The sequence below is a fragment of the Sander vitreus genome, chromosome 8, assembly GCF_031162955.1.
Source record: "Sander vitreus isolate 19-12246 chromosome 8, sanVit1, whole genome shotgun sequence".
Lineage (NCBI taxonomy): Eukaryota > Metazoa > Chordata > Actinopteri > Perciformes > Percidae > Sander > Sander vitreus.
In genome coordinates this window covers 32,040,799-32,057,710 of record NC_135862.1, presented here as the reverse complement: position 1 = coordinate 32,057,710, position 16,912 = coordinate 32,040,799, and the positions used below count along the sequence as shown (strand labels likewise).

Below are 16,912 nucleotides of genomic sequence, written 5' to 3'. Positions count from 1 at the left end.
GGGTACACAAACTGATAGAGAACCTTTCTATCCAAATGAAGGCCTACTAAAGTTGAGGTTTGTGAATTCTGATATCAGTTTCTTTTCATAGGCACTGCAATGATGTCAGCCTCTCAAGAACAGCAGGAAGAAAATACTAAAATGTGTGCCAACCCTGGAAACCCAGTTTTCTCCTGCATGATGACTGCAGCAGTTAAAGATGTACTGCCAGCGCTGGGGGCAAAACCCCAGAATCTATTGTACAGGACCACTTCCAGTGACTATGGTCTTCTCCCTTCAACCTTTGAAAGCTCACCATGTACTTTCCACCCTAAATCACAAAGATTCTCTGAAGACCTGGGCAAGAGTGGGATGTATCGTGACAACTCCTTCAATACTGCCCTAGACCAAAGCAGGGTGTATGACTGTCCCAATTTACAGCACACCATCTAAATGCATGATTGACTTAATGTAACACTTTAGACTGTTAATTCTGTGGTATTCTGTGGTACATTTTAATTCAAGACTTAGTTTAGAATAGACCACTCTATGTGAATCAGTGTAAATAGAAAAAGAATGCCTATGCAATGTATGCACACTCATCATCTTTGATAATGAGATAAGACCGTTTATTACAGCATTATGTTTGAGGTTATTAACCACTTCTTAACGGATAATATTAGTAAATTCAGTGTTTATCTCCTGGCTGTGAGAAAAGAACCAAACCAGATTGTATTTTGTACTCGTCTGTCTATTACATCTATCTATATTAATTACACTGCATATTGTGGCGCCAAATGTAAAAATTCTGATACAATTTAACTTTTTATTTAACTTTATTTTTTTTTTTTACTTTTAATATGTTGTTGACAATTGCATATAACATGTTGTTTTACACGAATGTCTGTCTCAAATGTGAGGAAAATCATCTAAATGTGAGGAAAGTGAGCTAAATAATCAAAATATATCAGCTATAAAATTGTATCTGAATTTTTACATTTGGCGCCCCATATTAATTGATCCAGTTTCGTCTTTAAATAATACTTTGACTATACCATCAGATATATTAGTCAGAGTTCAGATGCCCCAATTCTGAGACATCAAACTGGTCCAGAGATGTCAAACCATATTTTATTTTTATGATTACATGAGAAGGACTTTTAGACTTACTAAAATGGACCGCAGCCTGGAACATAAACCTGGACCATGCTACATGGAGTCTCCCGGCCCACCTACAGTTCCTCTCTGTCGTTTTCTGCTTACTTATTCCCTGACAAAAAATACTTTGATTAAGTGTTAATAAATGTGACCATTTTGATGACAAATTACTGATTCTCAGTCTTTTTTTTTCTCTTTTTTTAACATTCAGTGACACAATGCTGATTCACCTTGGAAAATGAATCGCTTGACCTTATAATTCTCTAATCAAATTTCCTCTGAAGTAGTTGTAAAGTTCTCCACTGTATTTATCACATTCATTCTGTAATGCGTTGTTCTTGTGAAACAGTGGGATTATATAATTCTTATACAGACTAAAATATTCTAAATTATTCATGTAGCCTATGTGTGCACTTTTAAATGGAAATATTCCACCTGTCTTGTGCATCATTTTAAACAGATGGACATCCTGAGTTTTTTGTTGTTTTCTTTTGGGACTTCTGGAGATTGCGTTCAAGTACTCTGGGAAAGTTTGGCTTCAGGTCATCTAGTCGCCTTCTGGCATTCACGTGTTGACACGTTTTTTTTTTGTGTATTTTATTTTCTTAAACAATTGTTGTAGCACACTTGTTTGAAGTGTTTAGTCTGCATTGTCATCTCATGTAATGTTTTTTTGTTACACACTTGTTGTTGCTTTTATTCTTGCTTCTCGCCATCTTTTTTTCAGTCAAACAATATTGTGCAAAAAGACAATACACAAAACAAAGTGATTTCTAAACAGACATCAGTGGGCTTCGTGATACATCATGGATAATGAAAGAAAGAGAGAAATATTTTATTTGACAATAAAATGGGAAACCGCTGTATGTTGACGTTGTGCTCAACAGAAACCCTCCTAGTCAGCCGCATCTCCGCAGCCACAGCTGATGATAGCCAACCTTTTAGCTGCAAACGCTACGGAACTTAGCAAACAGCTAGCTAGCGGTGTAGCGTCGTTATGTGTACGAGGTGTTAGCTGGCTGTCAAATAAATGTGCTGTTTTAGAGTTCAGCAAAGGTGTGTTGAGTAATATAGACGGGTCCTGTAAATGTGCCCCTAAACTTTACCGGCGCGTGAGTACCCCGAGTAGTTCAAAGCTACTTACTTTAGCTAACTTGTGCAGCTTGACAGTATGATCAGAGGAGTGTCCAGCTAACTGGGCTAACAGTTAGCTGGTTCGTAGCTGGCTAGTTAGCTGTCTGTTTTGTTAACTACTTCGGTCTGACTCGACTTAGCTTGAATGCTGCTGTTTTTCAAGTGGTAGCAACGTAAGTTATGCGTCTCGGTTCATATGTAACCATATAGTTTACTAACGAAATAAAAAGTGCCGGCTTTTGAGACATGTTTTTCATTTGGAAATGCTAATGTTACAATGCCTGCTAGCCAGCTAACTGAACATCTCTTGTTTGTCAACAATACTAAAATGTCTCAAATGAGCTCATTGTTAATACACTGTGGCTGTCTACTTACACAGCCCAGCTCTAGATTGAAACAGCTAGACATTATATAGTAGCTAACGTTACTGTGCTTAAGAGATAACCTAAATGGCCAATGTTGATTTTCTTTCTAGTTTTTACAGTTTTCTTTCTAGTTTTCACACGTTTCTATCTTTCAGGCGTAACACATATCATGGGGTGTGCAACCTCCGCTGGTTTTAAGCTTTGCTGCTGGCAAAACATGATCACTTGAAATGACATGAAACAGTTAAATATACTGCTCTGAGAGACTTAACTTTGGGGCATAATTCACTTTTTCAATTCTACTTTGTTTGTGTTGCGTCCACAGCCATGCAAGCCCTGGATGAGAACTGGACCTGAGCCCTGGGCTGTCTATGATGTTCAAAACCTTTTTCGTTGCATCAACTGACCTCTCCTGGTCGTAAAACAATCCCACATCTCTGTTTGGCAACAGTATGATCATTCAAGCTGACCCCACCCAGCCCACTGGGACAAGAATACCCCAAAACCAAGCTCTTCAAATGATATGATAGTAGCCACCTGGATCACTTTTTGTGCTTGCAGGAGCCTAGCACAGGTTCTGATCTTCCTTTCCTCCTCAAACTCCCTTTCCCCATTCTGGGAGACCCTTGTCACTGTGGTCTCTGGCACTGGAACCATGGGTAACAGCTGTGTGTGCCGGGAGGATAGTGACGTGGAGGATAATCACCATGGGTCATCAAGGGCAACTCGAGGACAAGCTAGGCGGGTGGATCACGGTACAGGCGTAGGTGTTGATGCCGGAGAGGCGCGGAGCAGTCGACCCAGGGACCCAGTTAGGCCGCCACGCCGAGGGCGAGGGCCCCATGAGCCAAGACGGAAGAAACAGAATGTGGATGGCCTGGTGCTGGACACATTAGCTGTCATCAGGACACTTGTAGACAAGTAAGTCTAATACTAATATCAATATATAATAATATTGAGGAGGTGATGCATCGTGATATTGATTCGAATTGTTGACAGGTTAATCGTAATCGAATAGTGACACCAGTGAAGATTCACACCCCTAATGTTTCCTCTGGCTAGCTGAAAGTATAACTGGGGAATGTATTGTTCTTTTCCAGGAAACCAGGATTTCTCACCATAAGTGAAAGCTAATGTGTGTAAACTGCAGCCAATTCACGACTAAAGCAGTCATTTTACAAAATAACCAATAGAAATGTAAAGGCTGTAACTAATTCATCTTGAACCAAACTGACAAAGTAATGTACAGTAACTTATTTTTTTACCTGAAGTAACAAAATACAACAAGCCAAACTGTCTTATATCAGGACTTAACTTTATCATAAAATGTTTCAGGGCCTTTTTGTCACAGTTCTGTGCAGCCCCATGTACCTCTCTACATGACTGTTCCTCTGATCAAAACAATCCAGTTTCAGCTTGAGTTCCTTTACAAACTATTCTTTCACATACTCCTGTAGCTTTTCACTGGTTTGACCATTTGTGCAAATGTGTGTTTATAAATTCTATTTTATAGTTAAAAGGCATGGCATGTCCATTTTTAATGATCGTTTGATCTCCCCTTTTTCAGCATATTCTCTGTCTGATCAAGCCACTTGTTGAACTGCCTGCATTTCTTTCATCCATTTACAGATTTTATTCTCTTCTTTATTGACATTTATTTTAGCACAATTTCCCCACACAGGTGAACTGTAATCTACCATTTTAGCATAATAAAGCATGCTACATAAAACAAGTTAACCCAAGTTTTTATGTAAATTTAACATTTTGGTATTTTTATTGATTGGTGAGACAAAATTAGAGTTTTGTACAATTTCACATTGTATAGCCTAAATAATTATTCTATCATTCAAAAAAGCAAGTAGTTGATTTATTGATAAGTAAATAAAATATTGAGTTGCACCGCGAGTAGGATTGCATAAATTGGAAAAACTAACAGTGGTTGCAGGATACAGCAAAAATATCCCTTTATTAGAATACTGATAAATATTGCAGCCTGAGAAGATTAAGTTACAGTATTACTTAGTTGTGTTAGGAATCTGAGGATCAAGTTGGCTGAAGTTATGGCTGTCAAAACAAAAGCAGTTTTCAGCTTAAAATGAGCCATGACGAGCAACAGTGCTAGCTGCAGCGTCGTCAAAAACGACCTCCACTGAAGTAAATCTTTTACGCTTGCTTTAACCTCTCCATGGGATAACATTACTGCCCATAGCCATGACTGCAATCGCAGAAACACACAAAGGCTTGAGTCATTTATTTATAATATTTCAGATGCTGGGTCATAAAGACTTGAGGTGTATTTGCTGGTTGAATACTCTACTACTACTCTACTACTTAGGAGCACCACCTCCATTTGTGTAAAGTATGCACATAAATAAATGCATATATCACAAAATATAGAGCAGAGTTTGTGTTGTATAGCATTCAGGTAAAATGGAAAAAAAAAGATGTAAGAAACGTGTATAGATCACATTCTGTCTGAACATTTGTTTTTCAGTGACCAAGAGCCCCCTTACTCCATGATCACTTTGCACGAGATGGCTGAGACAGGTAAGAAAAAAAATTAAAACCCATTCACACACTGGTGATGGACTTATTTGTCCAGTTAGCAATGTGACCTAAGGTGATGCTAAAGCAGTAATTGATACAGGTTGTTCGAAGCGGGTCAAGCAGTAAGCATATTTGGTTTGTGTTGAGCTGTGTTCTGTTAAGAAGTTTTGAGGACCTACATAAAGAAGATGGACGGGTTTGAATGATGTCTAAAAGAGGCCATTTATGTCAAACTGGAGAAACCTTCACTCAAGGGGGCTGCAACACCACCTGTCTGCTGCTTACAATGTTGCAGTAATATTGCTGCCTCAGCATTTCTTTAACACACCTAGTGGCCCAGCCCGGGGGGGAAGGGACATAGTCACGAGTTGCACTGCAGTCATCATGTCTTGGTCACTACTTATTCCCTACCCTCAGATCTGCAGACCAGCTGCTGCTCTCGGACCCCAGGGCAAGGCTGGAGACGGAGGGTAGTAGGTCATTTGCTGTTAGGGCTCCAAGACTGTGGAATAATCTTTTAAAAACTAATTTTATGAAGTGGCTTCATTTGTTTTCTTTTTGTTTTATGCTTTTATAAAAAAAATTACAGAAGATTTTTGCTGGTTTGTGCAGCAAGTTAATAACGTATAATGTAGTTTCTGTATTCTGAGTTTGACTGACAGGTCTGATTTTTTTTTTTGGGGTTGTGTCTATTTAAAGCTTCTTGATGTTTGTGTGTGCTTTTGGTTTGTTGTGTGTGCTGTCTTGTGCATATGGTGAATGACGCTCTCATGCTGTGTGTAGCCCTGTTATGGGGTAGCCTTTGAATTGTTGTGTTTGCACATGTAGTGTTTGATGCTGACATGGTTTTGTATGGAGCCAAGTTGGGTATTAGCTTGCAGATACTGAACCCTGAAGGCAGCCAAGCAACAAGTCAGCCAGACAGTCACTTTCTGTTTGCGCCAGATGTGCCAGATGTGACAATATCAAGCAGTTGGCTGGGGCTTTCAGAAGTGGTAGTGTTAGAGAGAGAGAGAGAGAGAGAGAGAGAGTTTCTTACTGAGTCATCTAATGGACAGGAAATGGATGTTTTAGTATTCATGCTGCACCTGAAAATCATAACCCAGGGGTCTGTCTCACAAAGGGATTTCAGCACACTTAATCATATTTCAGTTATCTGGTTTCATTGGGACTAACAGGAATGTTTGTGTTTTTGCATGAAGTGTGTGTTATCATAATGAAAGAACATGAGCAACACAGAGACAAGAGAGTCAAGCAGGAGAAACGCCTGAATGCTCCGATACATTCAAGCAGTCGATACTGAAATCAATCTTTTTTTTTTTTTTTTTTCCTCTCTCTTCTCCCTCAGATGATGGTTGGCTAGAGGTTGTCCAGTCTCTGATTCGAGTGATCCCATTGCACGATCCGCTTGGCCCTGCAGTCATAACCCTTCTATTGGATGAGTGTCCCCTGCCCACCAAGGTAAGTGGCTTATGCCCAGGATTTTTCCTGGGTTTTTAGGGGCGCTTGAGTGCAAATTACGTCATGCACTCATTTGCATACGACGCCAGTCCTGTGCGTCGGCTCGTCCAGGTGCGCTCTACATCATTTGAACGTTCATACGCTTAGGCGGTGCGCCTAAGCCGTGTAAAGGCACGACAAACCCTGCTTATGCCTTTTTTTTTATGACAAAGAGAGAGTCATTTGGGGTAATAACTTTAAAATAATATGACCCGTAACCTAGAAATGTCTCACCCCGAAACTGACCAAAGCCTTAGGTGAAAAAGATGTAATCTCAAAACTGACCCTGCTCTGGCCCCCTTGTTTGCGACTGCAGCTCTTATCAGAAAACCAGTCGTCCTCATTGCCATGACTTTTTTTGTATTTAGGTGAATTTGTGTGTATGTACACCCCATGATTAGTGAATTGCTGTGGTCCCAATTCTTAACACTTCAAGATACAGGCTTGTAACTTCATCACGTATTGTTTTCATTTGACCTCTGCTTTCCACCTCCTCTCTCTTACATCACCTCGATCTTTTTTCCCTTTGGACAAATAAAATCTGGTTAAGACCTCATGCCTCCCGGTCCAAAGTAACCTGAGGACAAAGGACATACGCACTCTGAACAGTATGAACTCTGTACTCTTTCCAGTAGTACACCGCCTAGCAAAACATACTGTATTTTGCAGATTTAAAATCTAAAATGCAAAGCTTTCAAACACACAGCAGCTATAAAAGGAAGAAAAAAACAAAAACAAACGCTCAGTCCTTGCCTGCAGGTGGTGGCTATAAGTAGCACTGGCTGGACTCAAACTGCAAGTATGAAACTGCTGGGACTGCAGCCCAGTACTGTGTATTGATTGGATGATATTGTCTGATCCTGGTTTCTGCTGCATCAGTGACACTGTGTCCCTGTTAAAGTTCATTTAATTTACTTATGGTGTGCTTTCTCTAGCTGGACCGGGGGGGGGGGTGTGTGTTTTTTCTTTTGGGGCATTTTCCATCACAATCATGTATGGATTTGGGAACATTGTGACTACAATTGTAATATTTCATCTCTCCATCCTCTTAAAAGTTTGGATTATTTGGTAGAAACTGAGTGTATGTGACTTTCATTTGAGCAACTGCTCCATCTTCTCTTTCCAGGATGCTCTCCAGAAACTGTCTGACATGTTGAGTCTGAGTTCGGCTGTAGCACGACAGGACGCTCTAATCCCGGCTAAACACAGAAACACCACAGCTGTCCTAGGATGCCTGGCAGAGAAACTGGCTGGTACAGTCCACATTTACACGTGTGATTTATTTTTTTATTAAATCCTGGAGTCAACAGTCTTGCTTGGCATGCTACTTGCTCGCTATTAACTTGTAGACATTCAAGCTCATTGCGAACAACTGATTACAAGAAATTAAAGGGTAACTTCTAATTTTCCCATGTCTTAGTGTCTAAGGGACTAATGGGAACAACAATTTTTAAAATTGGTGTAGTATTGAGTGAGTGGTCTGCAGCCACGAAATAGGCTGCAATGTAATCCTATGAGGCAATTGTCTACCGCCAATTTACGTCCACTAAAAGTGCTTGTTTTTGCCACTTAACAGGCTCAGTTTGTTATTTTAACTGACTACATTATGGAAAAGGACCCTACAGAGAAATAAAACGTTTTTTCTTTACTTTTCGCTTGATCTAGACTGTTTCTAACCAAGACACTTTTTCTATGGTTTCTAACCAACGGAAAAGTCTCGTTCTGAAGAGTTCTCGTTCTGTAAACTCTTCCCAGCACTCCTCAACTCTCACTCCGCTGTCTTACGACAAGTCACCTCTCGCGACAGGACGAGACGAGATGTTTCATACAATTTGTTTCATATTTCTGCATTTGTGAGTCATTATCAGTTGGAAAATATACTCAGACCTCACAATGTTCTACGTCTTGTCATTATTCAACTTTTAAAGCCAACAGTTCAGTTTAGCATAAGCTTTTCACTTTTTAATGAAATTCATACTTATTAAACCGATTTCCACTTTTTCAACTATTCTCACTACTTCAACTTCTTCTTACGGATTTAAGCTATTCATCCAGTTTAGCTTTAGCTATTCAGCATTCCCACGCATTTTCTGCAGGAAATGTATTTTCTAGTTGACCATAAGATTACATTGCAGCCCGTTTCGTTGCTGCAGAATGCAGGGCTCTCGGTCAATGAGTGAGGTTAAAATACAGTTGTTCCTCATGATATTGACCCATTAACACAGCATCTTAACATTCCTTTTGTTTTTTTTTAGGTCCGGCTAGTATTGGATTGTTGAGCCCTGGAACCCTTGAGTACCTTCTAGAGAGCCTGGTGAGCAAGCACGCTCGCTCGCTCGCTCGCTCGCTCGCTCGCTCACTCACTCACTCACTCACTCACTCACTCACTCACGTCTCTCCTGTTTTGGCAGTCTGCATGTTTATGATTAATTTTGTGGAAAGGTGCAACATCAAATTGCTATTTTTATTTATTTATGGCATGTTATCCATAGATGGATAGGGGAGGGTCATCACTTCTCTTGTGATACATCGGCAACCAAGCTACTTTTTCATTTACAAAATGCCAGACAAAAACAATGTTTTTGTATTCAAAGATTTGATGAGATGCTGACTGTCTAAATGCACCGTTAAGGCGTCAGTATGCTTCAAATGAACAGGTTGGTAGTTTTTACAAATGATTTCCGACTTTGAATTCGAAGGTATTTGGAAAATCTTCTGGAGTCCAACCAGTAGTTTCTTTCTTAAAGGTCTTATACTACTTCTCAAATTGTTTTAGTTATTCATCTGAAAAGTACCTCACTGTTTTCCAATCAACTCTCTTTGATGTGCTTTGTCAGAGCTATAAGGCAGTCAGTTTTGCAATTGAAGTATTTTATACTCCTCCAACAAAAAGCAATAAAAAAGCATCCAAATATGACAACTTGAGTGGAAAAACACTCTGTAGCTGCTTCTCAGGAAAATCTTTTGACAATGCACTTTACTATGGAGTAGTTGAGGAGGGCTTTGAATAGAAAGAAGAGTGAGATAGATAGACAGACAGATGTACGCAGGGAAATGTTTTTAGTGGACTTTATCCTGAAAGGAAGACATAGTGAAGGTTTCACAGTCAACAAAGTCAAGTCTAAATTGTGACTTGTCAGTTACAAAACTGCTCACTGTGAATTTTGAACAGCAGGGAAAGTTTTACAAGATTGCGTGAAAGAAAATGTTGTGTAGATCAAAATAATAACCTGAAAAAGAGCACAGACTGATGATCTTTTTCTTTCTCTAAATCTCCCTCCAGAGCTCCGAGGCCCACCCTACTGTCATGCTGTTTGCTCTCATCGCTTTGGAGAAGTTCTCCCAGACCAGTAGGTTCACTTACTGTATTTTAAGGCCAGCTTTTTGTAATTTTTTTTTTTTTTTATAAAGACTCATGAGACTAGTGACTAGTTCCCCTTTCCCCTGTCTGTTTTTGCATACTAAATATTATGTTGTGAAGTAGAGACACAGATGTGCTGTTCAACATTTTCTGCTGTTCAATTCCAAACCAAAGTGAATTGCTGATTGGTTGCAAAAGCGAAATTGTGGTGCTGAAATGTTTTAATACTCTAAACAAAAATTCTCCACTTGTGGCTTTACAAGTCTTTGTAGTCCCATTTTTTTCTTCAACAGGTTGTTGGTAAATTTTGAACTGGCCTTTGCATCCTAACATTGCCTCTCCTACACAAACCTTTTAAAAAACATATTTCACTGAAGTCACTTTCATCTCTGACACAGATTTATTTTTGAGATTTGTTAGACGGCTTTAACACACATGCCTGGTGCATCTTCTTGCCCTCAGGTGAGAACAAACTGACGGTGTCTGAGTCGTGTATCAGCAATCGACTCGCTGTCCTGGAGTCGTGGGCAGAGCACCCTGACTACCTGAAGAGGCAGGTCGGATTCTGCTCACAGTGGAGCCTCGACAACCTGTGTGAGTAGCCGTGTGTGTGCGCGTGTGTGCGCGCGCGTGTGTGTGTGTGTGTGTGTGTGTGTGTGTGAAGAAATGATAATGTTCCTCTGTCATCCTCCGTCCAGTCCTCAAGGATGGTCGTCAGTTCACCTACGAGAAGGTAAACCTCTCAAATATCAACGCCATGCTCAACAGCAACGATGTCAGCGAGTACCTTAAGATCTCCCCTTCTGGACTAGAGGTTAGTCAGTGTGTGTAGTTTATGAGAATAGCCACACAAATGGCAGAATTAATGGGTGTACATGTGATAAATAGCAGATGAACTCCTTTAGGAAATCATGCCTTCTCCAACATTGAGATTTAAAAACGTTATACCCTTAAGTCTGATATAAATGTTTTTAAGTATATATAAAATCTGAATGATTTATGAATGTTTTCTTTCTGTCTTTTTGCTCGCCTCAGGCACGATGTGATGCCTCATCCTTTGAGAGCGTGCGTTGTACATTCTGCGTAGATTCAGGCGTTTGGTACTATGAGGTGACGGTCATTACATCCGGCGTGATGCAAATCGGATGGGCCACCAAGGACAGCAAATTCCTCAACCATGTACTCATCTTCAGCGTCTGCACTGTTCAGCTTTTCCATATTCTGTTTTTCTGCAGTCACACAATGTAGCGTTTTGTGTGTGTATGTGTTACAGGAGGGTTACGGGATAGGAGACGATGAATACTCATGTGCGTATGATGGCTGCAGGCAGCTCATCTGGTACAACGCTCGCAGTAAACCTCACTCTCACCCCTGCTGGAAAGAGGGTATGCACAACACATGCACAGACTTAGGACTACTATTTTTTTCTAATTCTCAACCATACACTTCAAAGGAAATTTGTTGTCTCTCTGAACAGTACAAGAGAGGGGAAAAAAATCTAAAAATTTAGAAATTGCTTTGTTTTTAGTTTCCCTGGAGTGTTTTGTGGTTTTAGCACCCACACGCTGCTGTCACCACCAGCATTCAGGCTCTGATTTACCTCCCACATGGAGTATCTTTATTCTTTATTCTTCTGCGCCTGTGGCCTGTTTAGGAGATGCCATCGGCTTCCTGTTGGACCTCAGCAAGAAGCAGATGATCTTCTTTCTGAACGGACATCAGCTGCCGCCAGAGAAACAGGTCTTCTCTTCAGCCACGTAAGTACACACACACACACACACACACACACACACACACACACAGTCGCCTCCTTAATATGTCACTTTTTCTATGGTTTTTGATCTGTGACACAAGGGTCAATGGCTGTTCTCCTGCATACACTTCTTTCCTCTTGCATTCCATTCTTCCTTTTTCCCTCCTTCCGTCCTTTCTTTCCTGTGTATTTCCTTTTTCTTTCTTCTGTCCCTTTCTCAAATGAACCCCTATCTTCCTTGTTGTCAGGTCCGGTTTCTTTGCGGCAGCCAGCTTTATGTCATACCAGCAGTGTGAGTTTAACTTTGGGGCCAAGCCTTTCCGTCACCCACCTTCTGTCAAGTTCAGCACCTTCAATGATTTTGCTTCACTGCTGCCTAGTGAAAAGATCATCCTACCCAGGTAAAAAAATTCATCTGGCCCTAAAAGTGATTTTTTTACAGCATCTAAAATACACTACACTCTGATAATTTGGAAAGGCACTATGCAATCTCTTGTCTTACCCAATCGTCCTCTGACTAGTGAATCATTTGTTTGCACACAGCATCCAACACGTAGGTATGGCATGATACAAACATGACTCATCTTTTGGGGTTGCTTCAGTGTACATATAGCATTTCCATCACTTATTAATTTGCTGGCCACATTAAAGCAGCTCTTTAGACTTTTTGTAAATGTAATGACTAGTTAAAGGGCTCCAATAACACCAATTAGATGCAATGTTATGAACCGAGCAATAAGTGTCACTTATCACCTTTTTTAATAATAATGTCTATCTCTAGAAATTGTGCCAGTGACCTAGCATCCACAATACTCTGGCAGTGGAACACCAAAATGAAGTGCACCTAATAGTACCTAGTGCACAACTAAGTTTCACAAGACAACACGTCTACCAGCCTGAAATAAATAACATCTTTATGAAGCCTAAAATGGTCAGATTTAATTGAAAGTTGTTGACTCAATCAATCCCATATATAGCAATCCCATGCAACAACACAACCTGGAACATTACTGTAGCTGAATCAAGACCTCTTTGACACACTGTCAACAAAAACTGAACATTATAATCCTGACAAAGAGAGGAATTATTGCAGGCTTGTTTTTATTGGATCAAACTGGTGTATTTGTTATTGACACAAATGGTAAGAAAGTAGCCATTTATCTGCATGTACTGCCTGTGCCACAGTGACACAAATTGTTTCCCTTAAAGAGCTCGGCCCGAAAGTGAAACTTAAGTTCCACTGGCATTGTTTCCTTTTAAAGATGTGTACTCTTTTCTGGTATTTGAATAGTTTATATTATCTGAGTTTCAACTAACAGAAAACCACACAAAGTCGAGGCATGATTTTTATTTTTTTTTTTATTTTCTTTCTGTGAATTCTTTTTTTACTCAAGCCTCATGGGCCCTTCTCACGTCATCGAGCCCTGGGGCTTGATCCCCTGTAAGCCCCTGCATTAAAACTGCGTCGACAGCAACAACCACATTTTGAGGAAGTGGATCAGCTGATTGATCTGCGATAGCGGAGGCAAACCAGCTGACTGCCGCACCGATTCATTGGGGAAACACTCGCGTCATCACTCACTCCGAGCAATGGTGTATCACTCGGCGCCCGCCTCAGTGACAGACATTCGCGGTTGTAGCGCTGGGCTTGCATTGCTGCGGTCCAGCCAGAAATAATGAATCAAATGGTTAGCCAACCCACATCTTGACCATGCATTTTGAGACCACTCGTTCCTGTCTGTGCCACCAACATCTGTAACATGCCCTTTTGGCCAGCTGTCCCACAGCAGATCTCTAATGTATACACACACAGTGAAGAAAATGAATAGATTTATAAATAAGCATAAACACATGAGTGTTGGACTCTGTTACTAGCTTGGTAAAATAACAGTAGTGGGCTTTTTAGATTCAAGAATACATCACTCTTGTCCTGTATTCGGAAGCTAAGTTGTTAAAGCTTTGCAGTTAAGTTGTTTTACACTCCATAAAGTTATTTACATTAATAGAAGTAAGAGGCCAGTGTAATATGTTTTAAATTTAGACTTGCCACAGTGCAAGTACATCATGACGATCTGCAGTGCTGGGTTGTCATCACTATACCGAAGAAAACAGCTTTAAATACATGTCTGTAAATGGAAATATTAATCTGCTTTGTTTGTTCATGTGTGCGTGTTTCACAGACACCGGCGTCTGGCCTTACTAAAGCAGGTTAGCATCCGAGACAACTGCTGCACGCTGTGTTGTGACGTCATGGCTGACACGGAGCTGCGGCCCTGTGGACATGGGTATGTGTGCATCTAGTGTGACCAAACAGCGCTTGAAAGTCCCAAACTATTCAAACTGGTTTAATAAGTATAGTGTAGGTCAAAACTATTTGGATAGAATATCTTGGAGAGCAGCTTGTCTTAGTAAATAATATGTTAGACTAATACCCAAGCCAATTTTCTTCTGCGGTTTCTATGAGTGGATAATAAAAACTTTCTTTTATGTTTCCCTCCCATCTTCCTACAGTGGTATGTGTATGGAGTGTGCCTTACAGTTAGAGACGTGCCCCCTGTGCCGCCAGGACATCCAGACCCGCGTTAGACTCATTGCACATGTCTCCTGACAAACCTCCTGCCCCTTCTCTAATAAGGAGAGACACCCAAGCCCTACAGCCTCCTCCTCTAATCCCCTCTCCCCCAGCAGGGCTGCGAGGATGGTGCCACAATGTTGTGATGATACCACAACTGTGACTTCTGGTAAGCGGAGGCGACGACGGAGGGGTGGAGAGAAGAAAAAGAGGAGATAAGAGGAGGGGAAATCAACCACAGCAGGATCCCCAGGAGCTTTCTCCCAGTTACCTACATCTCCTCTTTTGTATCTTTCTGGCAACTCACTGCAGAAGCTGGGCCCAGAATCGTCACCTTTCTACCAACCAGTGTGTGTGTTTCAGACAAAAAGAGCAGAAATGAACAGCAAAAACAACTGACCTGAGATTACAGACGGAACCAACCTCTCATCTGCAAGCCCCTGTGTAGAGTTATCAGACATCCTTTCTATGATATGAGGATCTCGCTGCGCTTTCAGTCCAGAGGCTACTACTATTTAATCCCAATCGTCGTCATGCACACGTCTGCAGATCTGAAAGGGCTGGCTAACAGAAAAGAATACAGCTTGTAGTACAGTATTAAACTCAAGGTACAGATACATTTGAGATAAATCTCATTTTCATGTTTTTTGGGTATAGATATGCGAATTATGGTGTTCTCGAGGTAGCATTTTCAATCTTTTTTTTTTTTTTTTTTTTTTTTCCCACTCCAAGGTTATAGCAACACCTATCCTTTGGTCAGCTTCACTGTCTGTACAGATTGATTGCCCACTGGTAGGATTTGCCGTTGGGGGGAAAAAAAAGACTTATATATAAAATATCAGATTTTGAAAGCTTTAAAATTGGAGTTATTCAAAGAGTTTAGTTTTTCCGATTCGGTTTACAAAAGCAAATGTTAAAAATCCCGTTGGCTGTCGCACTACCAAACGTTCAGTGACAAAATTCTTAACCTACTTAAATCTGTATTAGAAGTAACTGATTTTAAGCATGGCTGACCCTGCTGCTTTTTGTGCTTAGTCGTTTTTGCTCAGATGTTGAAATTTCTTCAGTCATGTACACATGTAGTCAAGCACAAAAAATAAATACACAGATGCACTTTTACGGAAAATGTATCTGTAAATGCAATGATTTGTTTTTTTTCCCCAGTTATAAGTGCTAATGTTTGAAGAGCCATTGAGGCGCAAGTATATTATTAGTTTTCCACCACCACCACATCGCTTGATAGGTGAACACTTTGGCAACAACTTGTAATGCAGCTCCGCCATGAGTCAGGCTCCATTGAGGTGCAACATAAGTAAACTGTTATCATTTTTGTTTGTAATGACAAACCCCTGCGTCTGTACTAAGACGACTATTTTCAATCCTCCAGATTTGACTTGATTTTGTACTATAAATGATGGTGATCGCTGATGTAGAAACTTGGTTGAGAGGTACAACAGGTTTTGTTGATTGACAGTGTTGTATTAGCCGATCAGTAAATTGCTTAAAACAAATGTGAAACGTTTAAGAGAATATTTTTAACTCATTATCAGTTTACTAAATATCCCAGGGTAATTTTTAAGATTCTGGGTCTGATTTGGCAGTGAAATACTTGAAAGAAACAACCCGCCACAACATAGTGATGTGAGCTGAAGAGTGTGGGCTTCAGTACAGGAAAAAAAAAAGGGATGTCAACTTGCTACTAAACGCAGCATACAGAATCGATCTTGTCAGTTTTGCAGTTTGTCAGATTGGAAGTGTATGTTCCAATGTGTCTTTCAGACTGAGTAAAATGTGGGTTCCATCTTTGTGCTTTATATAACCTAGCAAATCTCTCTGCTCTCATTTAGCCAATTCCTCTTTCATCTTTCTCCCTCTGTCTTTATAGGAACCTTATTTTCCTCTGTCTTTCTGTCCATCCTTTACTTGAAGCATCTCTGGGTTGACTAAATTACATTTGTATTTGGGAAACCGGTGATGAAATGAGATCCAATGACATTTCAAATTATTACGCTGAATAGGTTTGCATCTGTTTTGCTCAAGTTATTTATGGAAGTGTTACTACTTTACCAAATTGCATGAACAGGATCTGTAAAACCATTCAGACTACTGGAATTATTTCTAAAAGGTAACATGCATCTCTCAGTAGGACAAAAGACTGGTCTGGTCACTGTTTGCTTTGTTGTATTCCTGGAGCACCTTATACTGTACATGCAGGTGAGAGAAATTATATGTTTGCTTCTACGGTTTGAGATGACATTCGGGATTGTAAAGAATTAGTCGTGGATTGTATTTAAAACATTGATTAAGGAATTTAGCCCCACAGTTCCCAAAGATGTGATTGAAGAATTGTTTCCTGGGTTGTGATATTTGTAATAAATGTATGTTCATGTGCTATTTTTTTTTTTTTTGTATGACTGAGTGGTGTTTACTTACATCTCAACTCATCTTTTGTCTCAAAAACAGGAATGATAGTCTGATTATTTAACACTGACTTTCCAGTTTTAAAACTTGGCCTCCACATTTGTGAGTAAACAAAATGTGTA

At 40.2% G+C, this 16,912-nt stretch overlaps 1 protein-coding gene across 3 annotated transcripts; it reads left to right on the top strand.

Annotated features, from left to right (window-relative positions):
* Positions 1–2,065: 2,065 nt before the first annotated feature.
* Positions 2,066–16,763, top strand: rspry1 (ring finger and SPRY domain containing 1). 3 transcript variants are annotated; one of them, XM_078257848.1, is made up of 15 exons: positions 2,066–2,193; positions 2,962–3,557; positions 5,131–5,183; positions 6,532–6,644; positions 7,810–7,936; positions 8,939–8,997; positions 9,967–10,033; positions 10,507–10,638; positions 10,743–10,858; positions 11,080–11,223; positions 11,318–11,429; positions 11,699–11,801; positions 12,046–12,198; positions 13,978–14,082; positions 14,309–16,763. In XM_078257848.1, the coding sequence occupies exons 2-15, from the start codon at positions 3,160–3,162 to the stop codon at positions 14,403–14,405; spliced, it is 1,779 nt and encodes a 592-aa protein (XP_078113974.1). In that variant the 5' UTR covers positions 2,066–2,193; positions 2,962–3,159; the 3' UTR covers positions 14,406–16,763. The 3 variants fall into 3 exon arrangements, with proteins under 3 accessions (XP_078113974.1, XP_078113973.1, XP_078113971.1); XM_078257847.1 differs by having other exon boundaries at positions 2,066–2,249; XM_078257845.1 differs by having other exon boundaries at positions 2,066–2,444.
* Positions 16,764–16,912: the final 149 nt, after the last annotated feature.